The sequence below is a fragment of the Pelecanus crispus genome, chromosome 21, assembly GCF_030463565.1.
Source record: "Pelecanus crispus isolate bPelCri1 chromosome 21, bPelCri1.pri, whole genome shotgun sequence".
Taxonomy (NCBI): Eukaryota; Metazoa; Chordata; class Aves; order Pelecaniformes; family Pelecanidae; genus Pelecanus; species Pelecanus crispus.
The window spans coordinates 1001356-1020422 of record NC_134663.1 but is presented as its reverse complement, the minus strand read 5'-3'; the positions used below and the strand labels follow the sequence as shown (position 1 = coordinate 1020422).

General features: G+C 54.1%; 2 protein-coding genes across 2 annotated transcripts; one reads left to right on the top strand and one right to left on the bottom strand.

Annotated features, from left to right (window-relative positions):
* Nucleotides 1-4331: 4331 nt before the first annotated feature.
* Nucleotides 4332-6544, bottom strand: NODAL (nodal growth differentiation factor). Its single transcript, XM_075724111.1, has 4 exons — nt 6433-6544; nt 6184-6288; nt 4583-5373; nt 4332-4484 (listed from the first exon to the last, which is right to left on the bottom strand). The coding sequence occupies exons 1-4, from the start codon at nt 6542-6544 to the stop codon at nt 4332-4334; spliced, it is 1161 nt and encodes a 386-aa protein (XP_075580226.1).
* A 1523-nt stretch (nt 6545-8067) lies between these two features.
* Nucleotides 8068-18486, top strand: ASH2L (ASH2 like, histone lysine methyltransferase complex subunit). The gene is made up of 16 exons (XM_075724016.1): nt 8068-8103; nt 8904-8973; nt 9911-10056; nt 10792-10880; nt 11234-11328; nt 11462-11557; nt 11855-11950; nt 12193-12268; nt 14368-14461; nt 14839-15056; nt 15277-15444; nt 15803-15996; nt 16438-16530; nt 16887-16985; nt 17310-17369; nt 17818-18486. The coding sequence occupies exons 4-16, from the start codon at nt 10808-10810 to the stop codon at nt 17923-17925; spliced, it is 1470 nt and encodes a 489-aa protein (XP_075580131.1). The 5' UTR covers nt 8068-8103; nt 8904-8973; nt 9911-10056; nt 10792-10807; the 3' UTR covers nt 17926-18486.
* The last annotated feature ends 581 nt before the right edge of the window (nt 18487-19067 follow it).

Here is a 19067-nt window from a genome sequence, read left to right as displayed (position 1 = left end):
GCAGAGCGAGTCGCTACCGAAGCTGTGAATGCGTGATGCAATGACGTGGCACTTGCGTGCATCTGCTCTGGTGCAATTTGTCCCAAGCCTGTGTCTTGAACTACTCCATCCATGGTGTGGGACCACGCGATTTCGGCATCCCCTGCTCCGGTCCGCCTCCCTCCTTTACACCCCCAGCCGGTGCTGCATCCTTCAGCCGGGCACAGGATCCGTCTCCCACGTGCATTCATGTTTCTAGCGCTCCAAGCTTGCCTAAGCCGTGCAAAGAGCAGCTCAGCGTTTCCCGGGCAGATCCCTGCTCGACCGGGGTCTGTTCTTCACACGGCACTTGCACCGACAGGCTGAGGAGCCGCTTTTGCGGCGGGCTGAGCCCCCAGGCGAGCGCAGGCTGCTGCCTGGCTGCCCTTGCGCGCACGGCAGGAGAGGGGGCAGCTGTGGGTGGCTGCCTCGCACAGCTGGGATGCTCCGGGGAGGTCTGAGGGACAAGTGTTGGCTTTGTCATTGCATTTTCTGTCCCTGCCCCTTTTTGTCTCGAGCAGGGCAGAGCAGCGTGCCTGCGTCCTGCTCCACGTCCTGGTCACGGGACGAACAATGCTTGTCTGACCCAGCTAGTGCCTTAATCCACCGTTTGTACAAATATTACCCTGGGCCTTTGATAAGCCTTTCGGTCTTTTTTTTTTTCTCACTCTTTTCTCGTGCATCCAAAGTAAACCGTGCCTATCTTCCCTCCCTGACCGCTGTTCCTCCCGAGGCGCGGGCGGCAGCTCGCACACAGGCTGGTGGTGGCTGCGACTCGCTGCCGTTGCCGGCAGCCCCTGCGTGTACGGCACGGCGGAGGGAAGCTGGGAGGCAGGCAGGGTCACAGGTCCCCGTCCTGATCCCAGCTGGACTGCGGCTGCTCCACGCTCCGGCGCTCCCCGAGCAGTCGCTGCTGGCATCCAAGTCTTGCAGCATCGGTAGGCAGCACTCCCGTTACGGCCAAGGCGCTTTTCCTGCCTGAAAGCTTTCCCTACATCAGGAAGGCTCCATCCTTCCCATGCCAATGTGTAAGGATGCTAAAGCCAAGCCAGTCCTTCTAAAAGCGGGGACCCTGCCAGCTCCCCAACACCATTGGGAGGGCAACGAGATGCTCCGCTGCCTCAGCACTCGCTGTTGGGTTTCTGCTCTGCAGCAAAACTCCCACTGAGAAACTGGTGCAAAAATGGGTCCCTTCTGCCCCGGGGAGGCTCACAAGAGCAGCTCTGCGTGGGGAGAGGCGAGCAGGGCTTGGCTGCGTGTGGCAGCCGCACCGTTCCCTGCCCGTGCAGCGGGAGCGGGGTGACAGCCTCCGTGTCCCGTTCCTGCTGTCCCACCGCGCAGCGTCCCTGCCCAGCAGCCCCTGGCCCCGGGGTGCCCAAGGGTCGCACCGGTCCCTGGAGAAGGGCTGAGCGCGGGGTGCGGCGATGCCTGGGGGGGGGCAGCCTGTGCCGGGCAGGACCCCTGCCGCAGGGCTGGGGCTGTCCCCCTGCTTTATTGCCCGGCGTGTCTGGGCTCCCCCTGCCACGCAGCTGATGTGTATTGGGGCAGGAGAAGGGCCAGGCGGCAGAGCTCTCCCCGCTCAGAGATTGGGTCTGCGCTCACAGCCCAAGCCTTGCAAAGCCGGGCTCGCTAGCAGATACCTCGCCTAAGCACGGCGGCGCAGCTTTATTGTCGCCGTCCGCACTTTGATGTTTTCCTTACAGCCCTGGAATCTCAGCCTTTATTTTTCCACCCGGCTCTTCCCAGGGAACAGCTGCTTTCCTCCCCCCTGCCCCATGACAACTTTTGAACCCGTTGCTCGATTTCAAACAGGCTTGATGGAGGGGCAGAGATGGCACAGATACAGCTTCCAGCAAGGCTGACGGACGCAGGGGGCTGGGGAGGGCAAGGAGCTGGCGGGCGTGGGAGAGCGAAACCTCCTGGCTTCACTGCTGGTGTGACAACAGCTTTTGAGAGGGAGCAGCAAAAGAAGAGGCAAAAAAAAAAAAAAAAATTGAATTTTATTTCATCAAGAGCCCAGATGGCCGGGGTTTCTGTGCACGTCTGCCTCCTGCCAGGGGTTAGCCCCACGCCTCCCTCACCCACCCTTGACAGCTCCTGCAAATGACCCTCTAATGACGGGATGGTCCCAGTGTGAAACGCTGTCGGAATATGTAAGCGGCCCAGGGTAGGGTCTGCGCGGGGAGGGGGGACCAGACACGCTTTGTTTATCCGCCGGCTGGGATGTGGATTGGGGATAATCAGGCTGGGCTGGGATGTGGAGTCGGGGCTGCTGGTCCCAGGAGGGGAGGGATGGGGATGGTCCCTGTCCCGCACGGCCACCCAGGCCACCCGCTGCCAGCCCCAACACCTGTGGTCCCGCGCGTCCCCTCTGCCGCGCTGGCCGTAGCCGGGGGCCGGCAGTGGGTCCCCACGTGTGTGCCGTGTCCCCATCCACGGCCGTGGGAGGGGGCAGCTGGGAGCCTGGGGGACCCCAGACCCATGGCCAGCGTGAGTTCGGCCAAACCCAGGGACTGACCCTCGCTGCCCCAGGAGGAGCGTCCCCGCAGGGCTGGCACGTAGGAGGGCATGGTCACCCCCGGGGGCACTCGAGACCACGGGCATCGTCTGGGGCTGGAGCTCTCCTGCTCCGGCTCCCATCCCAAGGGAGAGCTGCCTGTGCTGGCCGCTGCGTGTGGCTTAAAATTCATTGGTATTAGAGAATATGGCCCTTCCCCTTATCTCCAAGGGGTAAATAAAGGCGGAAAATCCCCTCAGCCCTCCTCTTCCACGCCTGCAGGTGCTGCCCCGCTTGCTCCTGAGGAGCCCCCCATCAGGAAGAGCTCCTTCGCTCTCTCACGCCAACTTTCCCGTTCACGGAGCTGTTAAGCATCTTTTGCGCCGTTCGAGGGGACCCCCTTGCTCTAGCAAGTTCCCATAGCAGCCCACTCGCTCTGGGTGTTACCGCCCGGCGTTGCCGGTTTTGCCGGGCGGTAATGGAGCAGGCTGCAGCCGGAGGTGAGCAGCGAGAGCCTCTGGGTGCAGCAGATGCACAGAGAGCTGGAGGGAACTGCACCCTGAAAGACCATTTGACAGCAAAAATGGGCTGTGGAAATCAGCAGAATCTACCAGGCATTTTTAATATATATAATTTATTGATGAATTATACAAACCACAGCCCTTTCACTACTGCCCCATTCAGCAAGTGGTGGGAAAGCCTTGAGCAAAGCCGTCGTTTTACAGAGGAAAGCAGCACAGGAGCCGAGATGTTCAGGGCAGGTGGGAGGGCTGGCGGGGGCTCAGACCCACCGAGACCAACCTCAGGGCTGCTTTATTTCCAGGGGCACCTCACCCGCCCGTGCAAACCCCCTCTGGCTCTGGCTGAGCGGATGATGCTTTGGAGAGGGATGCGGGAGCCCCAGGTCTTTTGCATCGTTCCCTGCATAGTCCTGGGCGAGGAGCTGTATGGTGGAGGTCGCTGCCTCCCTGCCTGCTGCCAGCAGCTCCTCCCAGGGCCCTTCCTCCCGTTCCTCCCGTTCCTCCCGGGGCCGTGCTCAGCCCCGCAGCTCAGGGCAGGCTGACATGAGCCCCTGCCTGCCGCTGCCCACGTGGTGCTGCCGGATGGGGCTCTGGGCACTGGGCTAACATGTTAACTTGGCGTAATTGCAATAGAAATCTGATAGGGCTTTAATAGAAATATAATAAGAGTCTTAAGAGAAATGCCTAAACCCCGGAGGAGATTGAAAATCCCAACAGTGCAGGTGCTCAGCGTGGGCAGACACTGGTGCCGCAGCGTCCTGCCGAGAGCCCGTAGCTGCCAGCGATACCTATCGCGGGCAGGAGGAGCGTCGCTGTGGGCAGCGTGTCGTGGCAGGGAGCGATGCTGCCGTGGCAGGGAGCAATGCTGCCGTGGCAGGGAGCGATGCTGCCGTGGCTCCAGCCCTGCGCCCCGGCTCCTGCCTCTGTGGAGCAGCACCAGCCCTCGGCTGCCCCGGCGCACACCGGCCGCCAGCACCGCGGCTCCTGGCTAAACGCAGCTGTCGGCACCCACCGCCTCGGTGCTGCAGCGAGGTCTCTGATGGCCTTCCCTGCGCGTAGCCTGGACCCGGCCATGCACCGCGGCCATGCAGTGCTGCAGAGCTGCTGACAGCTGGGCACCCCGCTCCTCCCCTGGCACAGCCAGAGCTTCACCAACCCATGGGCACGCAGGGTTCGGAGGTGGCGGGGGCTCGGTGATGCCCCGGTCTGCATGTCGGTCGTGGGTTGGGCAGCCAGTCCTCAAGGCCACTTTCTGGGCAGAGATGTGCCCCTTCCCGGCAGGGGACAAGCTGGCCTCAGTTGCAGCCGCACTCCTCGATGATCATGTCCTCGTGGTGGCGGACGACGATTTCGCCCTTCTCGTAGTAGAGCATGGAGAGGGGACTCATCCTGACCGGGGAGCAGGCGGGGCAGGGCACCTGGTTGGGTTTGTAGAGCTGCAGCAAACTCTGTGGGGAGACACGGGAAGGGCAAAGCATCACCCCCTGCCGCAGGCCGGCAGGGCCAGGGCTGCCTGGGGGGAGTGGAGGTGGCAACCCCCTCTTACCTGTATGTAGGCGTGGTTGGTGGGCTTGAAGGTCTCGTCCACAGGCGACGGACACCGCCCTTCGCACCGGTAGGCGTTGTACTTTTTGGGGTAGACGATCCAGTTGCCCCAGCCAGTCTGCTCGAAATCCACCATCATGTCCACCCTCCTGCACAAGGACTTGCCCTCCTCTCCCGGGATGGCAGCAGCAGCGTCGCTCACTTTGATCCTTTGCTTCTCCTTCCTGTTCCTGCGATGCCGGCGGGTCCCCACGCCCTGGGAGCCGCTGTCACGCATGACGTGCTTGGAGGTCTCTGCTGTCCTGATGAGGCTGTGGTCTCCTGGAGACTTGTCCCTAGAGAAGACGAGCAGCAGGACTCTGTCCGTCACGTCCCGGGGCAGGGCTGGCTCCCTGTGGCCAGTGTTGCTCGAGGTGGGCGAGTGTGTCGTGGCAGTGGCCAGGGTGGCCGACCTGCTCGCCTCCCACCACTCCCTTCCCGTGGGACCGTGGTGTCCAGGGGCCACGGCTTGGTGGAGCCAGGACCGGAGCAGGCTGGTGACCTCAAAGACTTTCCAGGAGGCCTGGGTGGAAGAGGGGCTGCCAGCCACGGTGCCCAGGAAGAGCTGGTGGACGCAGGTCCTGCTGCCCCGGCACCCCCGCCGCCGGCTGTGGTAGATGTCCAGGGAGACGTCGTGGGCTTGGGAGGTGCCGGGCAGGTGGACGCGGAGCTCGGCCAGACTCACCTCCTGGCTGCTGGAGAGGGAGGACATGTCGAAGGAGAGCGCCCAGCGGGAGCCGTTCTGCAGGGAGCCTGAAACCCAAGGGGCACGGTGAGGCGACCACCGGCTTTGCCAGGGAGTGCCAGCGCCGGAGGGGACCGTGCCCTCGCGTGCTGCCGGGGCACAACCCCTGCCGCGGGAGCCCAAGGGTCGGGGGAAAGCAGCTGGATCCACCCCAAGAGCCAGCGAGACCACCGGAGAGTGCCGGTCCCAGGGAGAGGGATGCTCGGGGACCATGTGGGTCTCTGAACAGGGATGCCTGGGGACAGTGCTGGTCCCGGGACAGGGATGCTCGGCGATGGTGCAGGTCCCTGGACAGGGATGCCTGGGGACAGTACGGGTCCTGGGGACAGTGCTGGTCCCAGGGACAGGGATGCTCAGGGATGGTGCGGGTCGCTGGACAGGGATGCCTGGGAACAGTGTGGATCCTGGGGACAGTGCTGGTCCCAGGGACAGGGATGCTCAGGGATGGTGCGGGTCCCGGGGACAGTGTCAGTCCCGGGACAGGGATGCTCGGGGATGGTGTGGGTCCCGGGGACAGTGTCAGTCCCGGGACAGGGATGCCCGGGGACAGTGTGGGTCCCGGGACAGGGATGCCCGGGGACCGTGCTGGTCCCGGGGACAGTGCTGATCCCAGGACAGGGATGCTCGGGATTGATGCGGGTGCCGGGGTCAGTGCCGGTCCCGGGGACAGGGATGCCCGGAGGCAAAGGCGGTCCCGGGGACAGTGCAGGTCTCGGGACAGGGATGTTCGGGGATGGTGCGGGTCCTGGCGTCAGTGCCGGTCCCGGGGACGGTGCCGGTCCCAGGACAGGGATGCCCGGGGCCGCGGCCCCACTCACCGTGCGGGGAGAGGCTGAGGGCAGCGGCGGCGGCGGCGCGGAGCGGGGCGGGAGGGGCGCGGAGCAGCTGCAGCATCAGCGGGGGGCAGCGCGGCGGGGCGCGGGGCGCGGCGCGGGTGGGTGCGTGGGCCGGTGCTTGGGCCGGTGCGTGGGTGGGTGCCCGGCTGGGTGCCCGGCTGGGTGCGTGGGTCAGTGCGTGGGCCGGTGCCCGGGTGGGTGCGTGGGTCGGTGCCCGGCTGGGTGCCCGGGTGGGTGCGTGGGTGGGTGCCCGGGTGGGTGCGTGGGTGGGTGCGCAGCCCAGGCGGAGCAGGGCGAGGGCGCAGAGCGCCAGGGCGGGCACGGAGCGCAGCGGGGCCCGCATGGCTGCAGGGGCCGCCCGCAGCCGCCCTATTTGTACAGCGGCCCCGAGCACCGCCCCGGGCGGCCCCGGCAGCCCCCTCCCCGCGGCCCCCTCCCGCCCGCCCTCCCCTCTTCTCCCCGTCCCTCTTCCCATCCCTCCGTCGCCGGCTCCATCCCTCCCTCCGTCCCTATCTCCATCCTCCCGCCCCTCCACCCCGCCCTACCCAGCCCTGCCCCATCCCTCCATCCCTCCATCCCTCCATCCCCCATCCCTCCATCCCCACATCCCTCATCCCTCCATCCCCCATCCCTCCGTCTCCCCATCCTTCCATCCCTCATCCCTTCATCCCCCATCCCTCCCTCTCCCCATCCCTCCATCCCCCATCCCTCCCTCTCCCCATCCCTCCATCCCCCATCCCCCCCTCTCCCCATCCCTCCATCCCCCATCCCTCCCTCTCCCCATCCCTCCATCCCCCATTCCTCCCTCCGGGCCTCGTCCCCAGCACCGTCCCTCTCCGGCCCTGCCCTGCCGGGGGGGGATGGCGGCCCCCCCCTCGCTGTGCGGGGACCCCGCTGTCCCCGTGTCCTGGTTTCGGCTGGGACAGAGTTCATTTTCTTCCCAGCAGCCGGCACAGTGCGGTGCTTTGGCTTTAGTGTGAGAATGGTGCTGAGAACACGGGGATGGTTTAGGTGGTGCTGAGCGGTGCTGACACCAGCTGAGGACTTCCCAGCTTCCCAGGCTCTGCCAGGGGCACAGCCAGAAGAGTTGATCCCAACTGCCCAAGGGCCATTCCATACCATACGGCGTCATGGGCAGTATAGAAACTGGGGGGGGTTGGCCGGGGAGCAGCGATCGCTGCTCAGGAACTGGCTGGGCATCGGTCGGCGGGTGGTGAGCAATTGCATTGTGCATCGCTTGCTTTGGATATTGTTATTATTATCATCATGATATTGTTATCATTACTACTACTATTTTACTTTATTTCAACTATTAAACTGCCCTTACCTCAGCCCAGGAGTTTTCTCACTCTCACCCACCGGGGAGGGGCAGCGAGCCGAGCTGCTGGCCGGGGTTAACCCACGCCAGCCCGGCCCCGGGGACCCCGGCAGCAACCCCGGCCCCGCCCCCCCCGCCGCCCCCGCCCTGCCCCCCTCGGCTCCCGCTTTTCCCAGCGCCGCCCGGAGCAGGAGCAGGAGCAGGGCAGGGGGTGCTGATGACCCCCTGAGCGGCCCCGCACCTCGCGCCCCGGCCGGGGGTGACGTCACGGCCGAGCAGGGTGACGTCACGGCTGCCCGCCGTGCCCGTGCCGGCGGCCGCCGGCAGGTGGCGCGCTGCGCCCCGGGCCCCACCGCCGCCGTTGCCCTTTGAAGCGGGAAGTCTCGCGAGAGCGGCGCCTTCTCGCGAGAGCGGCGGCGGCGGCTGAAGATGGCGGCGGCGGCGGCGGCGGCGCCGCCGGCGCCAGTGGCGGCCGTGGCCGGGATCGTTGCTCCTGTGCCCGAGGGCGCGGAGCCCGCCCCGGACCCTCCCGCCGCGGAGCCTCCGGCCCCGCCCGAGCCGGGCGCCACCGACGCCGAGACCGGGTATGGCCCCTCCCCGCCCGCCCGCCGCCGGGCCCGACACCCCCCCCCCCCCTCCCCGCACCTCTCAGCCCTGGAGCCCGTGAGGCTCCCGGGGGGCCTCTCCCCCATCCCCGTTACCCTGGAGCCCGTGAGGCTCCCGGGGGGCCTCTCCCCCATCCCCGTTACCCTGGAGCCCGTGAGGCTCCCGGGGGGCCTCTCCCCCATCCCCGTTACCCTGGAGCCCGTGAGGCTCCCGGGGGGCCTCTCCCCCATCCCCGTTACCCTGGAGCCCGTGAGGCTCCCGGGGGGCCTCTCCCCCATCCCCGTTACCCTGGAGCCCGTGAGGCTCCCGGGGGGCCTCTCCCCCATCCCCGTTACCCTGGAGCCCGTGAGGCTCCCGGGGGGCCTCTCCCCCATCCCCGTTACCCTGGAGCCCGTGAGGCTCCCGGGGGGCCTCTCCCCCATCCCCATTACCCTGGAGCCCCTGAGGGTAGAGGGGGCCTCTCCTCCCATCCCCGTTACCCTGGAGCCCGTGAGGGTCCTGGGGGGGACTCTCCTCCCATCCCCATTACTCTGGAGCCCGTGAGGGTACGGGGGTCCCCGCCCCTGGGAAGCCGTGGGGTTCCGGGTGGTCCTTCTGCCCCAGCGACACCGGGGGTGCCCGGGGTCCCCGGCCCGTGCTGCCCGGGAGGGCCCAGGCCGTGCCAGCCCCCGAGGCCAGGCTGCCCCAGGCCAGGCCCCAGGGCCAGGCTTCCCCCTGCCACGGTTACACCAGGACTGGGGTGGGAGCCTCTCTCAGGGTCTCGTTTCTGCTCTCGCAGGGGGGATGCCGCCCTGGTTGATGTCACCACAGCGCTGGAGACGGAGTCTGCCAACGGCAAGGACCCCCTGGTAGGTGGCTGCGGGCAGCCGGGGCTGGCTGGGAGAAGCCCAGTGCTCGGGGGTGAGTTCTGCAGAGCTGGGACAGGTAGGGAATGTGAGAACACCCAAAGCTGAGCGTGCAGCCTCTTGGTGAGGGTGCTGCCCGGCCGCCTTTGCCACCGGCCGCCGCAGTTTGCTTGTCCCTGCAGCGGAGCAGCGCTCGTGCTGGAGCCTGTGCGGGTCTGCGAGAGCACAGATCCTGCACTTGGAAATTGTCCTTCCCTCTTGCGGGTCATTGCGGGCTGAGGTTGAGGCTTAGGGATACCTCTTCACAGACTGCTAGCCCTCTTTGTTCGCCCATTCTTTTGGGTTTTTTTTTCCCGTCTCACCAGCAACGCATTTTCCCAAAGGGTTCTTGTTCAGTACTGATCTAGTGTCTTTGCGCAGATGACAGGAGATGCAAAGGCGTAAGATAGCTGCGGGTTGTACATGGTGTAGAAAAAGGGCAATTGTGGAATTTTTTTTCAGGAGATAAAATGTTTCTGTGTGACAAATGATGTCTGGTAATGCCTGATGTCTTAAGACTAAGAAGCATCCTCAGTTTTCCAAGATTACTAAGTCGGGGTAAGACGAAGACATAGAAGGAGAGAAGGTAGTTATTAAAAGAACAAAATCTGAACACGTTCCTGTGGTTCAGGTGAGAAGGACTTTCCATCTTGTTAGCTCCAGTTTTAGTTCTTTAAAGAATTATTTTGGAAATTAAATCCTCAACCCATCTGCCTAGTTCTAAGTAACTGAATCTACAAAATAGTTCCAGCTCACTCCCAGCATGGCTGTGGATCAGGGGAAAAAAATTTATTGCCTCTAAATTCTCCTGTCTTGACAGGTTACTGCACAAAACTTCTTTCCTGTCTGATTCGGTCAATCTTTAAGCCAGTCCAAGTTTGCTGATCTGCTCTGGTTGTAGGAAGCTGCCGGGGACAACTCCGAAGCCTTGGATGCTCAGGCAGGCTCAGTGGATGAAGAGAACGGACGGCAGCTTGGAGAGATAGAGCTGCAGTGTGGAATTTGTACAAAGTGGTTCACAGCAGACACGTTTGGCATTGATACCACGTACGTAAGCTCTGCTTCACGCTGGGCATGAAACTTTGGTTAGCAAAACCAGAAGTATTTAGAGTGTGAATGGAAATCAGTAAACTTGGAAACCAGTGTTATGTAAATAACAAAAGTTTTACCCAACACAGCGGAAATGTTTCTGTTCATGCATTTCAACTTTAAAAAAAAAAAAAAAATCATCTTTGTCCAGACCTCTGGACTGTCAGAGCCGCCTTGGACTTAGTGCCTTAGAGGCCTGTAAACATTATTTGACAAGCAGAGGGGGCTTCAACAGACATTTTCGATTGCTGTGAACAAAAAATAAAATCTTCCTGTAAGTGAAAAGTAAATTTGGCTTTCTTTCTAGAACATATGTGGGACTGACCTTAGACTTGTTAAAAACTTAACTTTTTTGGTTGTATTTTGTCCCTAGAAAGTACTCTAGACTTCCAGTTAAAATTAATTGACTCAGATGGAGCTCCTTGTCCGGAGTTTCTGGGTTGTCGTCTCTTATTTTGCTGAATGAATTTCAGGACTTCTCTAAAACAAGATGATGACACTTACCTTGCTTACATTTTTCTCAAAAGCTTTGTGGCTTTTCTTGATGCCCGTGATAAACCTAATTTGATGGAAATACCATTGAACCTGTGAGATATTTCTGGTTTTGGGGAGAGAGAGAATAATTAGTCTCTCAGCCTGATGTAGTAAGGAAAGTGTACACCAGAACTTACAAATCAACGTGCTTTTTTCCAGATCATGTCTGCCTTTCATGACCAACTACAGTTTCCATTGCAATGTTTGCCATCACAGTGGGAACACATATTTCTTAAGAAAACAAGCAAGTAAGTGTAGAAGCACATCCGTTGAAATTTTGTGCAAGATAATTCTAGAGGCTTCATTTTATCTAAAGTCGGCGGGAGAGTTCTGCTGAAACTTTTCAAAAATGACCAAAAAATCCCGTATTAGCAACAAGCATGTACGACTTTTTCTAAAAATGTTTTGCTACTAACTTATTAAGATGGTGAAGATCTTCTGTTTAGTGAAGGCTGCTGAGTTAGTACAGAACATGTGAGGGTTTTATTGTTATTCAAGATAGCATGGATGCTGTGTGGTTAGTAATTGCTGTGCACGTGGGTGTGTGTTTGATCTTCCCTATGAAGTGCAATTCTAGCTCTGGTGTATTTCTGTTTTTAAGATCTCAAGGAAATGTGCCTTAGTGCTCTGGCCAACTTAACGTGGCAGTCGAGGACACAAGATGAGCACCCGAAAACTATGTTCTCAAAAGATAAGGTACGGCTGTTAGAAAAATCACCGTGGATTTACGAAAGCTGTGATTTCAGTGAAGGGCAAGTTCAAACAAATACTGGCAGCGAGACTTTCAGACCCACGCTGTTAAGACTCAATTTTGTTTTCTTTTTTACAGGATATTATCCCATTTATTGATAAATACTGGGAGTGTATGACAACACGACAGAGACCTGGGAAAATGACTTGGCCTAATAATATTGTCAAAACTATGGTAAGTATTTGGAGTTAAATTTGTGGAGGATTTTCTGCAAGTGGTACAGTTGTCTGACGTTCATGTTTGCTGAGGCCTGGACTTAGAGCTAAATGGTGAAGATTCTAGCGCTTCTTATTTGACTTGGTAGTGTTAGGTTAATGGTTGGACTGGATGATCTTAAAGGTCTTTTCCAACCTAAACAATTCTATGATTCTATGTGGCTGATATACGTACTACATAGTAAATACTATGATTTAAATGCTTGTTAATGAACTTGGTATGATCTTACCCCGTGCAACTCCTCCTCTATTTTAGTGTAAAGAAAGAGATGTGTTCTTGGTGAAAGAGCATCCGGACCCGGGCAGTAAAGACCCAGAAGAAGATTACCCCAAGTTTGGACTCCTAGACCAAGTACGTAACCAGAGATGGAAGGACAGTGTGCCGTGGGAAATTGGGAGGAAGGGGGTGGGGGTTCTTTTTGCTGCTGCCTTATGCTCGGTTAAATGAGCAAAACTTAGTGAGGTCGTGCTGTGAGCCTGCGTTGTGCCGAGCGGTGTGTTGGAGTGCTCCAGCACCTGGAAGCGCCGCATTCAGGCTTTGAGCGGTAAGTCTGGCCGAATCTATACATCCAATTTTTTTTTTATCTCTTTCAGGATCTTGCCAATATTGGTCCTGCATATGATAACCAGAAACAGAACAGTGCTGTATCCACGAGCGGAAGCTTAAATGGCAAGTTCTTTAATTGGGCAGTTTTTGAATATCTGGGACTAAGCTGTGTTTTCCCAGTCCTATAGCTGGGTGCCCGTGCAGTTACGTCAGTTGAGATGCTGCAGTTAAACCTGTCGTGTGACCTGAGGTTATGCTTATTATGTTCAAAACAAGGTCAGCCAGCCTTACCATGCCTTTCTATAGAGAGAGATTAATTTTACCTTCTTGTGAAAGTTCAACTTTTTTTCTTCATGGCAGCCAGCTAAATCAAGATGCTTGCAAGAAAGCTGAGCTTGTCAGTTTTCTTCCATAATGATTTTAAGTTACCTACTCGTATTATTCAGATTTCCTGTTTCCCTCGCTCTGAAGTTTGAATAGTTGGGGAAAGTGTGTATTCTTCCTTAAAATCACTGCTTGTATTTTACTGTTATTCCTGCTTGCAGAATGACAGCTGTGCTAACGACTTTGCCTAGCTCGCTGCGATTACTTAGAGTAATCTTACTGTACTAATATTAACTGCCGATGAGATTTCTTGTGCGCAAGGCTACACTGTTCTATATTAAACACATTCACATAGTACCTAACAGGAGGTGTTTTGGGCTTTGTGAAGCAGGGTTGTAGATATCTAAGGCTGCGTTGTCTCCATTTTGTGCACTGGTTGTTTTTTATTTAATTTCTGGGAGATTGACGAATATGTGGTGCCACTTCTGTTCTTACAGGTGGAGCCTCTTTGGGAGGTGAATATTTACCTTTCAGCTTCTAAAACTTAAGTATTACTGTTTGCAAAGCTTTTTTGCTCAATTATCTTAGAAGCTAAAGTCAATTAAAAATCAAAAGCGTGCCCTGATGTGATTGCAGTAATACTTTAATACAAAACAACTACTTCACTTTCTAATCTTTAGCAGTTAGAAGCTTTTAATTATCATATTCTGCCCCACTTGACTGGTTTAAAGTTTTATTTTCACTAATGTTTATTTTTGCTTTGTACGATTTGACCTGATATTGTTGTATTTTTAAATCTTAATGCCTAAATAAGTGGTCTGAATCTGTGAGCTGGTATGATATTGTGATTGTTCAGGCAAATAAGTGATGACAAACCGGAGAGCCTAAATGTTCGTCTGCACTAAAACCAGCAAGTGCTAGTTGAGAGTTAAGATCATGTCATGTTTGTGCAGAATATGGTATTCCTTCAACGGTTTGAATCCCATACACCGTAAGGGGAATGCTGATAATTTAAAAGCTGACTATATTTTTGTTACGACACAGTATGCGGTTCTTAAAGGTGTTTATCTACAGTACATAAAAATTCTATAGTTTTCCTTGTGAATCAACAGTGATCTTTTTTGAAAGAGTGTAATGATAAAATGCATATACAATTTAATGTATTAAAATGTTATGCTGATATTAGTTTGATAACATTTGACATGTAACTTTTCCTATACTGTAGTTTCATTTATGAGTAAAAATTGGGTGCTGTAATATGAAATAATACACTGTTCAACCATAGTACTGATTTTGGTGATACTGAAGAGAAACACCTCTAATTGCTTTTCATTTTTCCTCAACTTAGGAGTATTTTATTTTATAGATGGAAATTTAATGTTAAGTGCTTATTGGTGTGAGAGTGTTTCTCCAGCATAGTGTGTCACTGGGGTGATGACTTGGCTTAAAATTAGATCGTGTGTGCTGTAGGTTGGGTTTTCTGCTGCTTTTGGAGAAATAAATTTGAACTGTGACTGGAATCTCCATGAAAGCAAATAATAATAATGCTTCTGAAGTGGATCCCAATGCTGCTGTCCGTAGATCTTTTGGTGACAGAAAAGATTCTTAATTCTCACCTTAAAAGCTTGAGTTGAGGTCATTTCGTTGATAAATCTCACTTAGCTTCCAGTCTAAATTTAGACATTTCAAAAGTTGACTGTACGCTACATAAAAGTTCTGGATTTTGCTGTGCTCATTTTCAATAAGTCCTGTTTCACGTGTAGCTGTGGAAGAACGTATCTGAGCTCCTGAACTGATTTTAATTTGGCTGCCTCTGCCCCGTTCTGTTTGTGGAGATTCCATGCTCACGGGCTCGCTCTGGTCATCAGCTGCTTAACGTGCCGTGGTTTCTGTGTTAGGGGGAATGGCTGCAGGAGGCAGTGGGAAGGGACGGGGAGCGAAGCGCAAGCAGCAAGACGGAGGGACCACAGGAACAGCCAAGAAAACCAGAAGGTAAGAGGAAGGATGATGCGGTGGCACAGGGATGAGCATCTAGAGCGAGGTGGTGTACGCTAGTCAGAGGGCCAGCTCTACTTCTGATGCCTTAAGCTGCCTCTCGCCTGTCTCTGCCCTTGGTCGGTTTATGGGGAATCATGCCATAACCCTGTGGTGTTGTTGATAGGTCACGTGCTAGAAATTATTTGAAATAGATGAGCATAGGCTCATTTCGTAGATGAGCGTACGCTCGTTTCACACAGACTCTTGGAAGCAAAGCGGTGCGCAGGCCCTGAGCACTGCAGGTACAGCTCTGTAAGAGGTTATCCTGGGCTGACTTGTGACTGAACCGTAGCCACCGTGAGATGCCAACCTGTAGTTTTTGTGTTTCGCAGCGACCCGTTGTTTTCTGCTCAGCGCTTACCGCCCCACGGTTATCCTTTGGAACACCCCTTTAATAAAGATGGATATCGTTACATCTTGGCTGAGCCTGACCCCCACGCACCTGACCCAGAAAAATTGGAGCTAGACTGTTGGGCAGGAAAGCCTATTCCTGGGGACCTCTACAGAGCCTGCCTGTATGAACGAGTCCTCCTAGCACTGCACGACCGAGGTACAAAGCTTGCTAATCGTACGCAAGTTATATGGCCAGCCCTTCTTGTGAGGGGCCATCTTCTGTAACCTCGCATTGCCGGTTACTGAAGTTTCAGACTTCATTGCTTTAAGAGGTGCAAATGTTAAATCCCCTTCTGTATGTTCATTTGCCTCTTGACATCACCGCATGTTAGAAATCACAAATGAACCGCTCATATCGTCTTTCTCATCTACTGCAGCTCCTCAGTTAAAGATTTCTGATGACAGACTGACCGTTATAGGCGAGAAGGGCTATTCAATGGTACGAGCCTCGCATGGAGTGCGGAAAGGAGCGTGGTACTTTGAAATATCCATGGATGAGATGCCTCCGGACACAGCTGCCAGGTTGGGCTGGTCACAGCCATTAGGTAAATAATTTTGCCAAATATTTCTTAGCAGTGGATTCCAACTGGTTCCTATATTTCTTTCCCCAGTAATTTAGACCTAAGGGGGGTAAGTCATGTTCAGCTTGCCTGCTTCTTCGCTGCTTTTTTTATGGGGAAGCTCTTTCTGCAGGTGATCTAGACTGTGCAGAACTGCAGTATGGGTGGATCCTTTATGCTGTTGCATGCTTGGCCTTGCTTAATGTTGTAGTCAACGCGTTTGTACTAATAGCAGTCTTACTTGTTAATTGAATGTAATTACTGTTCCAAAACTTGAAGTGGGACACGCAGAGGTGCTCCTGCTACGCTGTGCATGTTCATGAAGAAACGTTGGTTTCCGCAGGGAACCTCCAGGCGCCTCTGGGATATGACAAGTTCAGTTACTCCTGGCGCAGCAAAAAGGGAACAAAGTTTCACCAGTCGATAGGGAAACACTATTCATCTGGCTATGGACAGGGTGATATACTGGGATTTTACATCAGTCTTCCAGAAGATACTGAGACTGCCAAATCACTGCCTGACACTTACAAAGATAAGGTGAGGTGTGGAGTTCGCTATCGGATTAAGCGTTGGCTGGGTGGACAAGTGGAAAACAGGTTGCTGTAGCCTCACTTTTTCCCTCTTTGAGTGTGTCCTTCCCATCCTACCTCTGGGTGCCACTGTGGTTCGTAGCAGACAGGTCCAAAGCGTTGATCTCAAGAAAACAAAATACCCAGAACCACCCAGAGGTTCTGCGAGGGAAGACTCTGCATGGACTACTTCAGTAGAACAAGATTGCCCACATCTTGTTTCATCTCCTCTTCCCTTCCTGGTTCTCAACTATTTGAGATGCGTGAATCGCTCTTCATGGGTACTCTGACGCAACAGGCACGCCTGTCCCAGAGCAGGGCTCCTGTAGGTCTGCTGTTCTTTAATATGTCACTAAAAGTAGCGTTTTTTCTGGCTGGCTTCTGAAGTGGTTGTTTTCTAACATTTCAGGCTTTGATCAAATTCAAAAGCTACTTGTACTTTGAAGAGAAGGACTTCGTGGACAAAGCAGAGAAGAGCCTAAAGCAAGCACCCGGAAGCCAGGTAAGTTAAGTGTTGGTGGGTGGAGGATGCAGAACTTGAGGAAGAGTGGAGAGCCTGCTGAGACTGGCTTATTGTGTGTATTAATTGCTTGCATTTAATGAGCACAAGGGGAGGCTGATCATTAATTCTTCACCAAAACCAAGAATGCTTTTATTAAAGCAGCAATAAAGGTGAACTTAGCAAACCAGCTGCGCCCTTTGCTTGTAATGTTATTGCTGTCACTTAAGTAATTGTCTGGCATCAGGTAAAGGGGAGTGTAGCTTAAGCTGCCTCTTGAGGATTGCTTTGTAGTTCACAAGGAAGGTCATGAAAGTTAGCATCAATGGAAGAAAAACCCTCTTTGTTTTTCTTCTCAGATAATATTCTTCAAGAATGGTGCCAGTCAAGGAATTGCCTTTAAAGACATTTTTGAAGGAGTTTATTTTCCTGCTATTTCTTTGTACAAAGGCTGCACAGTAAGTAACATATCTTTGAAAGATATTTCCTGAGTCTGTCGTGGTTTTAGTAATGCATAGAGTGTGGGCGCTCTGGGAGCGTGTCGAGCAAGTGAAGAGGAAAGCTGGGAATTACTTTAGTGAAGTGACTCGAACAATGCTGCTGCTCGCTTCTGTGATGTGACTTTATCAAACTGCTGAACAAATGTTCTCCTTTCATGCCAAGCATGTTTGTTCCTGTGGTCTTGCACAGGGTGCAGGCAGGCTCAGGAGTGTGTGGGGGGGTGAAATTAAAAGAAATTTGCCTGGTTTTTTTGGATCTAATGACAAATTTGTCTTCCGCAGGTTTCTATAAACTTTGGGCCGTATTTCAAGTATCCACCCAGAGATATCACTTACCGTCCGGTAAGTAATAACTGAAGCTTTTTGATAGCCTTGCAGTATTTAAACAAAAGGTGGTTGAGCTTTTGTTGTGGTGGTGGGAGTCGATTTATACCAAGCCTGCATCTGTCCTCATCAGTCTTTGTACTTGCATAGTGTAGCCAAAAAGACTGTATTTAAAAATATTTAAGGACAGATAGCCTTAACAAATTATTTAGTTCAGATTTAGCTAAGTTGTCTTGTTCCTCTTGACAGATTATAAAGTCCCTGTTCCTGCCTGTGTTAGCCTCTTTTATCAGTAAGAGGGCTGAATTCTTATTTAAGGAAACACTTGGAAAATTCCTCCCCGCCCCCCCCAATGTTTTCAGGAGGGAAACAGTCCTGGAATGGTGCCATACAACAGGGCAAGGCACCCTTTGTCCTGAGCCTGTGCTTCAGGACCCGAGCTAACTGCCTTTCATTCCCTTTGCAGATGAGTGACATGGGCTGGGGTGCTGTCGTCGAACACACGCTGGCAGATGTACTGTATCACGTAGAGACAGAAGTTGATGGAAGACGAAGTCCACCCTGGGAGCCATAAACAGCGTAGGCGGCGCAGCGTTAACAAAAACGACACAGTGGGTATCCAGTCAAGTGGTTTTTATTCTAGAGGAACATGCATCACTCAGAGCGATCAGCCAACGAGCGAACAAGCTGAAGCCAACGCAGCTCTTGATGGCAGGCGTTATGTATATTTGTTACCTGCTGAAGATCCACGCCCTGCCACTATGCTGGAGTCTAAGTGAATGCAGTTCTGGTATGTATTGTGCTATTTGTGGGCATCTCCTGGAGTCTTCAGTAACTTTTACAGTGTAGCTAGCTGAAGGAGCAAGTAGTGTGTTGAGGTAACTTCTCATGCGGTGTACCTGGGTTGTAACAGTCATTTGTTCGGCGAGAGCAGGCTGTATGTACACTCACAGAAGCAACGTTGACACTTCTACTCGACTGTGTTTAACTAATTGTAAACAACAGCTTCCAGCCAGAAGGATTGTGTTGTAACAAGACTACTGCATGTAAGACTGAAATTTGGGCTTCCGTCCAAACTGCATTTTTTTTCCCCACAAACTGGAAACCAGTTTAAAAATAAAGGCTTTAACTCTTAGTCTTGGTATTTTTGTCTTGTGACTTGTTATGAATGAGATTTAAACTCAAAGTAGCTACACTTTAGAGATCTCGCAAGCTGAAGATCTCCTCCTGCTTACTGCATTGACAAGTTATACAGGGCCTCCTGCCAATGATCGTCATTGCAGAGCTTTGAATGAATAAATACTTGGACGCTTTGTGTGTGTCTGTACAGGAAAAATAAATTAGAGCTGCTTCACTGGGGGGAGAAGGGAGTAAAATTTTTAGGTAAGTAAGTGTGTGCTGCGTTTGTGTTTTGGGGGAAGGCGGGGAGTAAAATTTGAGGTTAAGTCCTGTGCTGGTCCTCCTGCCTTCCCAGTCTGGGACCTCACTCATAACTAATTAGCCAAGGCCTTTAATAGTAAACATCACTAATTGAACCTTTATTTATTGAAACTAAGTAGTTAGGGAGGTCACAGGGGCCTGACTGGGCCAGCATATGCTCAGCAGAACGCAGGCCTGCCTCTCACCTCAAAGTTTTGGTCCTGTGTTTGCACAAGGATTACCTAAATAATTAGTTTCAATAAACGAAGCTTTATTTAGTGAAACAATGTATTAATT

Coding starts and splice junctions, on each gene's coding strand:
- NODAL (XM_075724111.1), bottom strand. CDS start 6,544: ATGCGGGCCCCGCTGCGCTCCGTGCCCGCCCTGGCGCTCTGCGCCCTC. Junction 6,289..6,432: donor GGCACCCACCCACGCACCCA/CCCGGGCACCCA, acceptor CCCGCGCCGCGC/CCCGCGCCCCGCCGCGCTGC. Junction 5,374..6,183: donor CCTCAGCCTCTCCCCGCACG/GTGAGTGGGGCC, acceptor CTTGGGTTTCAG/GCTCCCTGCAGAACGGCTCC.
- ASH2L (XM_075724016.1), top strand. CDS start 10,808: ATGACCAACTACAGTTTCCATTGCAATGTTTGCCATCACAGTGGGAAC. Junction 10,881..11,233: donor TTTCTTAAGAAAACAAGCAA/GTAAGTGTAGAA, acceptor TCTGTTTTTAAG/ATCTCAAGGAAATGTGCCTT. Junction 15,057..15,276: donor CCTAGCACTGCACGACCGAG/GTACAAAGCTTG, acceptor CATCTACTGCAG/CTCCTCAGTTAAAGATTTCT.